Below are 13,038 nucleotides of genomic sequence, written 5' to 3' on the forward strand. Positions count from 1 at the left end.
GGGGAGGTGGTGGATTCACCGTCCCTGCCCTGGAGGTAGCTGAGACTGGATGTGGCACTTAGTGCCATGGTCTAGTAACCACAGTAGGGTTGAGGTTGATGATCTTGGAGGTCTATTCCAACCCGTCTGATTCTATGATTCTATGATTCTATGATTCTGGAATATATTCCACTTTCAGAAGTGACTTTTGATACTTGAGAATTTGAGTCTCACCACAGAAAGAAAATTAAACATGGTTCATGGAGCATCCTAGTGACAGTAGCACAATGAAATATGGAGTTTAGTCTCCCGACGGTTGATGATCTTGGAGGTCTATTCCAACCCGTCTGATTCTATGATTCTATGATTCTATGATTCTGGAATATATTCCACTTTCAGAAGTGACTTTTGATACTTGAGAATTTGAGTCTCACCACAGAAAGAAAATTAAACATGGTTCATGGAGCATCCTAGTGACAGTAGCACAATGAAATATGGAGTTTAGTCTCCCGACTTATTTTAGAATTTGTAGAAATATTTTGTTTAGCTTTTACTGAAGAAATGAAAATGGTCGAGTTTGCCACTTCAATATTTAACAAACAAAAAATGTGGCTAAAAATGTTCTTTTACTTTCTCTGCTTTTGAGCATATCTGTGTGATCTCAGTAGTTTTAAGTTAATGATGTAAGGCTTGAGGAAAGATTGAGTTAGTAAGAAACAATTTTGTTGTAATTTTCTGATCCGCTATTCCAAATGAGTAGCATTTTGGAATTCTGATCTCCAAATCTATAAAAAACATAGGGAAAAAGATTGTGTTTCTTACTTCTACCTCAGAGTCATAAAATTCTGGGAATGACAAACACAAATGTTTTTGTTTTGGCTGAAAGTGAAACAATGTACAATACACCTGAAGTTTAATTTAGAAACAGGATTTTAGATGACTTTCCAACTCAGAGATCTCCCACTATTACAAGAAACTAGTGTCAGGAAAGGTTTCTGTCTCTAATGAAGATTATTTTTTCTTCCTCTTTCCCACTTCCCATTTCCTGTCAGTCGGAAGTGTCTTGGATCCCCAACAAACACTACTCTGGGATTTACGGGCTGATGAAGTTGGTTCTGACTAAGACTCTACCTTCCAATCTTGAGCGAGTCATTGTCCTCGACACAGACATTACCTTTGCCACTGACATTGCTGAGCTCTGGGCCGTCTTTCACAAGTTCAAAGGTATTCCAATGACTTTTTTACTGTCCTTATTTGAGGGGGGAGGGAGAATGTTAAAGTAAAGAATACACTGGGTGTGAAAGGACTTTCTGAGATTTGTGAAATGTTTTCACTCTTTCAGGTTTTGGTGTTTGAATATAATTGTTCTCTTTGTGAGCTCTTTTCTCAGTGATGCACCTTATAGAATGATAGAAAACACAGATTATTAGTTTGTTTTATTGATCTGATTATTTGGGACCAGTGAGAGCTTGACATTACAGCAGATGATAAAGAATTATGAGCATGCTTTAGCAATGTACCATTCTCTTGGTACTTGGAAGAACTTGGATTTTCTTGGGTTTTTTATTAATAAAAATTATTACTTCAGTGTAACTTTTCAATGTTACCACTTGAAAAATGAATGAAGTAAGGCTCATTCTTGGACCAGGGAGGAGGATGAAGGGAGCAGAGTTATACATGTGATTAGAAATGAGTTGCTGCTTGCTTCTCTTAATGAGTTGATAAAGAGTCCTGGATTTTTAAGTATCCACCTCGAGTAGTTTTCTCTACCTATCCCCATTTCCCACAGCTCCTTGAAAATCCATAGTTTGACCAAGAAAGGAGACTTTCAGAGTAACTGTGTAAGAAGATTACCACAAAAAAATTCCCCACTACATTGTCACAAACCAGAGCACTTTCCAGGGTAGCACACTGCTAAAACCATTGAATTCTCCCTGGTTCCAGTGTTGCCAGCTGTTCAGAGTCAGAGACATTCCCTATTGTTCTCCTCTTGCCCTCAGAATATGTATTGCAGCGCAGAGGTATTCCAGCATCCTGGTTTGAAGGTTTGCAACCCTGTAAAAGTGTAACCCTGATGCATTTCATCAGTTTTCCCACAATCACCTCAAGCAAAGTCAGCCTAAGCAAATGGGAGGTTGTTTTTCACAGAGGCCAAAATGTACCGCTCCATTCGAGAGGTGACAGAAAAGAGAGCACATCTACTGTACTTATCCACTGCTGAAATCCACAAGGCCTCTTTGCCTTTCCCAGTACCCAGCTAATAGGCAGGACCTATTACCTTCAGCTCTAAAGTCAAGGACTTACTTCCCCATGCATTTGTTTCCTTTCTCTTTTGTGGATACATCAATGTCCTTTCAGCAAGCCAGAAACAATCACCTTTTTATTCAACTGAATTATTCACAAGTTTTCTTCATTAAGTAATATATAGTTTTTATTCCTCTTTAGGTATTGTTCAGACCTCTTCACCAAGTCTTTCCCTCCACTGAACCTTGAGTTTCATGTAAACATATACCTTGAAAACCATAAGTAGCATAAATGTATGCATCAGCCGTCATGCTATACTATTGTACTGTCTCACTGTGTGCTGCTGTCCCATAATAGCAGTATTTTACTGAATATGGTGTATTGGCATGATGGAGCAGGTAAAGAAGTGTGTATAAACTGGACTTGAGCATAGAGGACTACATGGTCAAAGAGTGCAAAATCTGAATTGAGACAATGAGGGGAGTCATTGCCTTGCTTATATTTTCTGCCATAATTTCAATGTAGGTTGCTTGAAACCAAGCATAAAGATTACTTGTAAAGAAAGGAACATGAAGCAGAGGCAGACTGAAAGACTGAAAGAAAGTACAGACAGAAAATATGAAAACGTAGGGAAGAATAGTTACTGGAAGTAAAAAAGTGGAGTTAAGTCAGACTCCACAGAGCTAGGCAAGATTGTTCGTCTGATTAGAGCTGTGAAAAGCTCTAACTTACACATGGAGACAGAATTCCTGTGTTCCTACCAGCTCTCATATAGCACAACTCCCAAATGTATGATTTTGTAAGTTGTTCAGTGTGTCTTTTTAATTCCAGCTGACTACCTGCCTCTTCACAACTTTTTAATCCTGGCAATAAATTCATCCGGGTCTACATCAGCTCCGAGGCAATCGGGCACAAAGAATGTATTGGTAGGACAATTCCATGGCACCTGGAGTTGAGCCAGGATGGGAGAGGACTTTAGATCCTAAATGTTGGAGAGGAGAGAGAAATTAAAGAACAAGCACAGGCTTGTTCTCCAGCCTGTGTCATAGGCTGCAGTTCCATTAGCAACGAAAACCTTTATAATGGTGCTGAGTTTTGAGTGTTTATGGGTAAGAATCAGAGGGAAAGTCAACAAGGCACATATCATGGTGGGAGTCTGTTGTAGACCACCCAACCGGATTGAAGAGGCAGAAGAAATATTCTGTAAGCAGCTGGGAGAAGTCTAAAAATTGCTAGCCCTTGTTCTTATGGAGGGTTTGAACTTAGCAGATGTCTGCTGAGAATACAACACACTGGAGAAGAAACAGTCCAGGAAGTTCCTGGAGTGTGCGGAAGATAATTTCCTGACACGGCTGGTAAGAGAGCCAACGAGGGAAGGTACCCTGCAGTATCAGCAGTCCTGGCTAAACAGGGAGGTCCTAGTGGACTGGAGGTTAATAAATGTGATGCCCATCTATGAGCAGGAGGATCAAGAGAATTACGTGCCTCTCAGCCTGACCTCAGTGCCAGAGAAGGTCATGGAGCAGGTCACCTTGAGTGCCATCACATGGCACATGCAGGACAACCAGGGGATCAGGCCCTATCAGCATGGGTTTATGAAAGGCAGGTCCTGTTTGACCAACCTGATCTCCTTCTGTGGCAAGGTGACCTGCCTAGTGGATGAGAGAAAGGCTATAGACATTGTCTGCCTAAAATTTATTAAAGCCTTTGATGCTGTCTCCCACAGCATTCTCCTGGTGAAACTAGCTGCTCATGGCTTGGATGGGTGCACTGTTCTCTGGGGAAAAAAATGGCTGGATGGCTGAGCCTAGTAAGTGGTGGTGGTGAACAGAGGTAAATCCAGCTGGTGGCCACTCACAAGTGGTGTTGCCCAGGGCTCAGTATTGGGGCTAGTTTGGTTGAATATCTTTATCAGTGATCTAGGTGAGGAGATCAGTGCACCATCAATAAGTCCAGAGATGAGACCAAGCTGGATGGGAGTGTTGATCTGCTGGAGTGCAGGAAGACTCTGCAGAAGGATCTGGACCAGTACTGTGAGTTTCAACAAGGCAAAGTGCTGGGTCCAGGACATGGGTTACAACATTCCCCATGCAGTGCTACAGGCTAGGGGCAGAGTGATTGCAAAACTGCACAGCAGAAGGGGACCTGGGGATGCTGGTTGACAGCTGCTGAACATGAGCCAGCAGCATGCCTGGATGGCGAAGAAGCCCAACGGCATCCTGGCTTATATCAGAAATAGTGTGGCCAGCAGGACCAGGGCAATGATCTGTACTTAGCTCTGGTGAGACATCTTGAATCCTGTGTTCCATTTTGGGCCCCTCACTACAAGAAAGACATTGAGGTGCTGGAGTGTGTCCAGAGAAGGGCAATGAAGCTGGTGAAGGGTCTAGAACACAAGTGCTGTGAGGAGAGGGTGAGAGAGCTGGGATTGTTTAGACTGGAGAAAAGGAAGCTCAGGGGAGACCTTATTGCTCCGTACAACTCCCTGAAAGGAGGTTGTAGCCCAGTGGGGGTCTGTCTCTTCTCCCAAGTAACAAACAGTAGGACAAAAATGGCCTCAAGTTGCCATTGGGAGGTTTAGATTGGATATTAGGAAAAATTTCTTCATGGAAAGGGTTGTCAAGCATTGGAACAGGCTGCCCAGGAAGTAGTGGAGTCACCATCTCTGGAGGTGTTTAAAAACTGTGTAGATGTAGCACTTGGGGACATAGTTTAGTGGCAGACTTGATAGCACTAGTTTAATGGTTGGGCATAAAGGTCTTTTTCATCCTAAATTATGATATCATTCTGTCACTCAATGGACATGGAAGGCAGGTCAAATAAGTTGGGGAGATACTGATACTCTCTAATTCCTTTGTAAAAGGTCGGTTTAAATTATATTGTGATTCTCAGTTTTTCCCAAGTTCCTTTCTATTTATCCTGCCAGCATTACAAAAGATTCAAGTATTGTCTCATGTTATCAGCCCCAAATATTCCTCTAAAGGATTTTTTTCTAATGTTTTAATCTCCTTGTTTCTCTCTCAGAAGTCCCAGGTAAGTTTATGAAGATTTCTTTGGGACAATCCAGTATGTTTGTTGAAATACTACTAAAAGAGAAGAGTAATAATGCTCCTATGAAGGGAAATGCTACTCTCCAAAGGAACATGACACTATACTCAAATCCAGCTTGGAGGGCAGCTTTAGACCCACTGGGGCTCCTTCTAGAAATGTTCAAACACATAGTTGTTAACAAGAAGCTGTCATTATAAACCTGATTACACCAGGATGCTTTTTGAGCCAATAGAAGAATATTTCACATCAGTGCAGGAAAGGGAAGAGCTTCCATCTGCAGGTTGCTGCAGGATAACTGATGAGGTATCCCAGCCCAACCTATTCCAAATTGCAGCCACACAGACAGATAGAAGGTCCTAGAGTTTGTGATTCCTTCTGTGCCCAGGAAGACTTTTCTTTGCAACAAAAATAGTGACAAAGGGAGACCAGTAGCTCAGATTCCTTTTTTTCTCTGACACCATGCTTGGAAGAAACTCAGATTCAGGACTAGCTTGCAATTTAACCAGGTCCAATTTGCTGTGTAGTATATTTTAAATAGCACCTGCAATACCCAGAATCCTTGTTCTGCAAAGGTTCCTCTTCCAGTCATCTGAAGAGTCACCGGAAAGATCAGGCTCTTACAAAGTAACTTAGTATTTTAGGTGATAAAGGTACTATTACATTCACTCTGTAGATGAAAAGAAAAAAAAGGATATAGAGTTTCTTTCTATTATTATTGCTCTTCTGCCCTTTTCTGGTAAGCTCTTTGCATATGTCCTTACAATAAAGGATCCAGATGTTCTGTAGCTGAGTGCAGAAATTTGAAAAATCTCTTAATTTGATGTGGCAAACTTAGGCTTTGGGAGAAATTCACACCACTCTTTGGTCACCTGAAACAGTGTCTCAAGCAATGGAGCATTTAAAAATTTCTCTTAGCAATGGAGGTTGCATAATGATTATTCCTTTTATGTGCAAAATTCAATCTTTATGCATAAATATGTCTTTGGGAACCAGTAACTTAAATTTCAAGAGTTATATTCATCTTTTCAGTTGGGATTTGGGCATTTCTGCTTTAGCCTCATTCTCTCTTGCTCTAGAGAGTAGTCTGTTTCCTAGGACATATATACCTCCAAGATATTGGCTTCAGTGGCATGAGTCTGCACCCAGTCTGATGAAGGTCATAGGATCATAGAATCATTAAGGTTGGAAAAGACCTCTAAGATCATCAAGCCCAACCATTATTTGCCACTCTGCTGTAACCCTTAAACCCTAAACCATATCCTCCAGTGTCAGATCCTCTTAAACAGTTCCAGGGATGGAGACTCCACCACCACCCTGGGAAACCTATTCCAGTGCCTGAACACCCTAACAGTGATAAAACGTTTCCTGTCATGCATGTTTTCTATGACTTAGTTGTCACTGATTATGTTTTCTATTCATCTTTCACTGCATTTTGACAGTTCTAAACTTGAGAAAGCACCTAGCCTAAGGGCAAAAGAGTGGGACTGTAGATCATAGCATATTCTTGGATGGAGTGCTGCAAAGTATTTCAGACAGCAAGGATTGTGTAACAGATATGCTTTTATTGCAGCAATTGAGTGAATTCTTCTGAGAAAACAATGAGTTCAAAGCTATGTTCTGTGTCATCAATCTCAAAGTTCTTTTAAAGGCCAAATCTGCTAATTGTTTTGCTATTCTTGATCACCCAAGCCCATGGTACTGAAATGTGGGTTCTTTTTCCCAGACTTCTGATTTTTAGTTTTTCTGTGTATTAAACATGGATTCTCAAGAGTATTCATTGTAAATGGCATTGTGAATTTACTTGGGACCTGACTCTAACAGACAAAATTGTCTGTGTTACAGGTTGCAGTTTCAGTCAGGATCACAGCCTCTTTGTGCTGGGTGCTGTACATATAAATAGCAAGAGACTGTCTTTGTGCTTTTCCTAGTGTCAGGTGACAATTTCAGTGTCTGTCTGATTCCTTTAGGCCATTGCTATGTATGAGTCACAGATGAGACTCACAAATGAGACCTGAAAAATCCCTGTAGAGATCAGTGTTAAGGAGCTCTGTGTTAAATTGAACACTACATCAAAGGGCATTATGGTATTTCTAAGTACATGTCAAAACTCAGAGGCTATATTGAACAGTGATGTCTTACTACTACCACATGTTAGCCTCACAATCCAGCTAGCTGATATGATGAATATTTTCAGTGCTTTTAAACAATAGAGACTGGATGGTATAGATCTAGTGCATTTCAAATAACTCTACTTGTATATTAAGTCACCCAGAGAACATAAGCTACGATTATTGTTCGTCTGTGCAAGTAAGTCCTCTCTGGAAAGCTGAGGAAAGCAATAAGGCAGAATCACCTACCTCCAGTAACCAAGCATACAAGAAAGAGAAATGGCAAGCTTGACAGGAAGACTGAGATTGCCATATCCATACTTTGCATGAATAAAAATATGTGCTATAGAAGCTGTTTCTCAGTAGCTCAAACAATGATAAAAATCCATACTGACATCATAAATACCAGAAAAGGTCAACAGCGATTTGGTGCAGGATCAAGTGCCCACAGCTGAAGAGGGATTGGCACATAGTCAATCCCAAACTTCAAATTTGCAAACACTCTGTATGTGGGTGCTTTGGCACATTGTTCTGCAGAATGCCTGAGGTAACTATCTAGATTTGTACTATTTTTTCAGCTTCTTCTGGAAAAAGAGCAAACAAACAAACAAACAAAATAGAAAAACCACAACCATCACAAAATTAAGCATTTTGTGCAGTGGGCCAGTAATGATATTCCTACATGAACTACTATGGATAGGGTTGTAATATCAGATGCCTGCATAACTTTTCATTTGTTTGGGAATTTAGTGTGCCAGAAAGTGAGATGCTGATGGCACTGGGGACAGTCAGGCAGCGTCAGCAGGTGCTGTATAAATTTCCCTGATTTTGGCTCTATCAGTGAAGCCCCAATTTAATAAACCATACCTGTCACAGCCCTTGACTCTACTTCTGCAAAGGTTATGCTTTTTATAGGTATCCTCTCCTTGCAGTGATGTAAAATATTCAGTTGTTGCCAAGATTAAAATTTAAAATTCCTTGTCACCTATGGCTCAAACCAAGATATGAGCCACAAAATTGATTCTGGGCAGGTTCTGTAGTTCAGTCTGTCAGTTTACACTGAGTAAATCATTAAAGCTTCCGGATGATTTTGAGACAGGATCTCTGTGGGCTGACACACTGTTTGTCTTAAATCCTGCAGAGATCTTTCTGTTTCTTCTGGTCAGTACAATAGGCTTTCTTTTGTTACTGATGAAGTCATGGGTGTTAGCAACATGCACCTAAGTGTGTGTGTGAAAATCCAGATGATGAGTCTTTTTGTGAAGTAAACGAGATCACATTGTAGCAGACTGCATTAATAAAATCATCAGGCAGCTATTAAAAAGGCTTAAAATTATCTGAATTTTTATAGATGTCTAAAAAGGCCAAATGGCACTTGTCTTTGCTCATAAAAGAAACATCTGTTAGTATCTGAAAGATCTGTCTAAGTGTTTAATGGTTAGACTACAGTACATAGCTCATCCTAGGGTTATTACACAAATGAAATACATTTTCTCTTTGAAAAGGTCCCTGTGGAGACTCTATCTGCTGAAGATTTTCTGTTCCTGATTGTTATATCATGGTGTTTTCTTCTTTTCTGCTACAGAATCTTTGATGCTTCATTGATAAAGAATCTTACATGTTAACTATAGCTGGTGGAAATGTCAGGGTGTGTGCTGCTCCTCTGTCTCACAATGCTGTTGTTATGCTGTGTGTGAAACTACAGGAGGACACTGAGTTAGCTTGGTGAAGAGCCAAAGAAAGTAAGGGTTTAGGATATTTTGAAAAAAAAAAAGACACGTTTCTAACTGTGATTGGGGGTTAATTTTCCTTACTTTAATTAGGAGGGGATGAAGTAAAGACATGAGAATTGCTTGATTCTGTGGGTCCAGGGAAAAATGCTTCTGTCTCTCCACACTTGTAGGTTAAGCTAACTGGCTGGAAGTTCTTTCTTTTTTCTAATTGCAGTTTGCTTTGCTATGATATTCCTTTACTGAGGAGGCAGTATGTGAGAAAGTTGACCTCAGTAAATGAGCTCCAAGGGAGAGAGCTTATTATATGGATCAGCATGTGCACATTCTAGTTTATGGATTTTAATGTGACAAGGGACATAATCAGAAAATTCTGATTATGAATTGCTGCCAAAATAGAATGGCTGCAGTTTCTGAAACATCTGTAGTTCTATTTTAGCTGAATGGTTCTTTGTCTGTTTCTGCCATCAGACAGATATATTTAGAGGTGAAAGGCCAACAGTGCATAGAAATTGGGTATAACTCATGGTGGGGTAAATTCTAAGATAAAATAAAAGATTTGGGTTCTTTATTTTCCCATTTTGATTTCCAGGGGATACCCTTTGGCCTTGTTTTCAAGCTTTTTCCCATGAGGGCTAGGGGTATCTTTTGTCATCTTTTGATACCACAACTAGAGTTGTCAGAACAAAAATCTACCACATACTATAAGATTTGTAATAAAATCTTGTTGGCAACACTGAAATTTTGAGGATTTTTTCTGCCTTCTCAACATCAATCTAGTGCTCTTTCTCCATTATTGTTCTCCTGTCTTTGTTAACCTGCCACTCATTCTACAGCTGTCTTTTCAGCTTAGATGCTATGATGTATCAAACACCAAAACTAAACATTCTATGACTCACACAGTGTTAAATCAGGAAAACAGTTTCTCTCTCCTCTGAGCTCTTTCTTCAGGATTTAAGGAGACTTTAATCTCTATTAATCTCCAGTACTCCAAGCATGGACAATGGACCTAGAGCTTTTTGAATTGCCTTGCAAATATTTGTTGAGAGAAATCTGGGCAGAGCACAGCATCAAAGGAGCAAAGTGCATATCCCCATCTCCCTTGACTAGCAAAAGCTGTGCCTTTTCAGAAGCTAGAAAATTCAGCTCCCAGAGGGTGCACACTGGGAGAAGGAGCATTTCTCTGTGTGTTGGTTTTTGGCAGAGGAAGAGTGTATTTCTGGCAATGAGATGCCAGTAGTCTGTGCTGAAATGAAAACATACGAGAACAGAGGGTGGGCAGAAACTGAGGAGGAAAATAATAATCCCCCATCCCAACTAAGAAGGGGAAATCAGGCTGGAGTTGCTGTGCACCAATAGGTTTTAGTTTGATCATATTCACCTATAATCTGTTCCCCTTCTTGTGCAATTATAGACATGCTTCCCCTCAGACACATTCAGTACCCCTGTCCTGTCAACTTACAACTTGATTAATTATATTTTGTTTAGAAGGCTATTAAAAAAACCCCAAACCTGAACATCTGCCAGACTTGTTACGGGCAAATTAAGCCCATATACTAATCCCTCTGGCCAGTCACTCTGCATTCCCCAGGTGACAGTAAAGCAGAACAAGTGCATGACAGGGCAGTGAATACAGAGGGAGTAGCAACCTGTCCTCCAGTTAATGATGTGTAATGGTAAGTAACCTCTGCATGTGTGAAAAAACCAAGCAGAAAAGACATGTGGGTCATTCACCTAACAAATGAAGTTTATTCTAAGGTTTGATAGCTATATTAATAAGACTAAAGAAAGAATGATATTTAATAGCTAAATTTCCGTGCCTGAGGCTCTCATTCTAATCACACACAATCTATCAAGCACATACACTTTTCACAGTTCTCTGTGACATGCATTGTAATAACTTGAATTTCTGTTTTCTCCCTCTCTGAACCAGGCATATTCTCTGAACCTACCTTGTTCTGCATTAACAATCCATATTTTTCAGGACCTAAGGCCCCATTTCCAATTACAAAGCTCTCATTTGTGGTTTCACCTTTTTGGTTTCATGCTGCAAATGATGTCTATATTATTGTCCTTGGCAGCACATGGATTTGCATAAGGTAAAGTGGCATAGGGAGTATCTGTCTCACTGGTTCAAGCTGTAAGGTAGAATATATTGCCCAAAGGTCAATGGTATGATTATCCCATCATCAGGGTGAGTGCATGGGATTGCTCTCTGCACAACCAGGGAAGAGGGAAAAGTGTATACAAAATTAAACCAATTTATTACTTAACTGCACTAAGACTGTGCAATGACCAAAACCCAGGGATAAAGACATGAACTAAAAGTTAGACACATAAATGAAATCAGTAATCAGTCTGATTTGGGGGAAATAGTAGAAACCTCACAGGTTTCCTTTCCAAACAATCTAGAGAATCAGGGATGTTTGAACCCCTTATTTTAACCCTAACAAGCTAAAAACAAGAATTAGCAATGCCTGTAATGGGCCACTTAATTTTCCATCCCCCGAGTGTATTTATTTTTCTTTAATTTTAGCTGGCTCCACTCCATGTGCTTTGCAGTAATCTCTAGCTTGCATTCAGCATGGGCCAAGTAGTTCAGTTAAACAAAGGAGCATTTCTCCCTCTGATTCCTCAAGGTAAATGTTTTTTGTCTTTTGAGACACTGCAAACAGCAAAAAAAATTTGGTCCTAGTCCTTATAGATAGATACCAAAAGGTGATTGATAAGCATACAGTAAAACGTAGGGACCAAATGTGTCCACAACTTTTCTGTATTCGTATTTTATTGCCTGCATTTAGTCACAGTGAAATTCATAGTCCTGTAAATAATTTGGACCTGAAGTGCGAAGTCCATATCTGCAGTAAATTGTATACAAGTTCCTGTCAGTTAAAGAGATGCACATTAGACATTTTCTGGTGAAGACCCAGACCCATTTATATTTCTTTTCCACTGCTTAAATACTTAAAGGGTCTCAAGATCTAAACTGATGGTATTCCTGCGGTGGTATAGCACAAACCCTGTGTCAGCTGCTTCTGGTGCTTGTGGTTCTGGGCTTCATTCTGTAGCTGGGGCTGAACATGTCAGCAGAAGAGATTCTTGAGAGCCAGTAACTACCAGTACAACTAAGTGGAATCCTGAAGCCATTTACACCTGTGTTTGGGGATGTGGTGTTTTTTTCCTGTCTGCTTAGGGTCTGGAGGAACAGTCAAATAAGTGCTGTTCTGATACAACAAGAGAATTTGTCTGGTGGGAACAGAGGTGGAGATGGATAGCAAAGAAGGTGTTATAACATTCAGTGGTGCTGCTAACAAATAGGCCAGACCTTAAACCATTTGAGAACTTAGCATGTGCTTACTGCTTCTGCTCTTCTGAGACATGTAACTTTGAGCAGGACCAAAGCCCTACAGCAACATGAACTGTCATACCTTCTGTCATATAAAATTGACCTTGGCTGACTCGATGCTACCACTCTTCTGTCACCAACACTGTGTCTGCCAGTTTATGCTCACAGCAACTCACTGAAATGCACATCACCTCTGAAACTGGCACAGGATCCCCTGAACGTCATTAATTCATGACATTGCCACATCTTCCTGCACGTTATGTTTGATAGACAGTGATAGCATTTCCTTTATCTATGCTTCAGGATGTCATTACTGCAGGTGCAAAGTGACATTCTGTAGGGTTTTGCCCACCTGCTTCAGTGTCATATTGGCACCAATTTTTAATGGTGTTAGGAGATTCAGACACTTTCCCATACTACTAAGAAATGATGATCTGGATGTTTTACATTGGCCTCTTCAAATCCTGAGAGAGCACATCTCAGCTGACAGAAACTATAAAAAACATGGGAGTGAACAGGATGGTGCTGACTGACAACGGTAAAGAAGCCTAGCTCCTGTATTCCCTGATTTACATAAACA

The 13,038-nt window shown here is 40.4% G+C and overlaps 1 protein-coding gene across 1 annotated transcript in view; it reads left to right on the top strand.

Annotated features, from left to right (window-relative positions):
- LOC103809702 (glycosyltransferase-like protein LARGE1) overlaps window positions 1-13,038 on the top strand; it is a gene marked incomplete at its 3' end in the record, with an annotated part of 139,196 nt that overhangs the window by 93,774 nt on the left and 32,384 nt on the right. The window contains exon 5 of the mRNA XM_009082559.1: window positions 1,032-1,203. Within this exon, the coding sequence (XP_009080807.1) occupies window positions 1,032-1,203 (172 nt within the window). The remainder of the gene's footprint in view (window positions 1-1,031; window positions 1,204-13,038) is intronic.

This window comes from Acanthisitta chloris, unplaced genomic scaffold (genome assembly GCF_000695815.1).
Source record: "Acanthisitta chloris isolate BGI_N310 unplaced genomic scaffold, ASM69581v1 scaffold11089, whole genome shotgun sequence".
Classification (NCBI taxonomy): Eukaryota; Metazoa; Chordata; class Aves; order Passeriformes; family Acanthisittidae; genus Acanthisitta; species Acanthisitta chloris.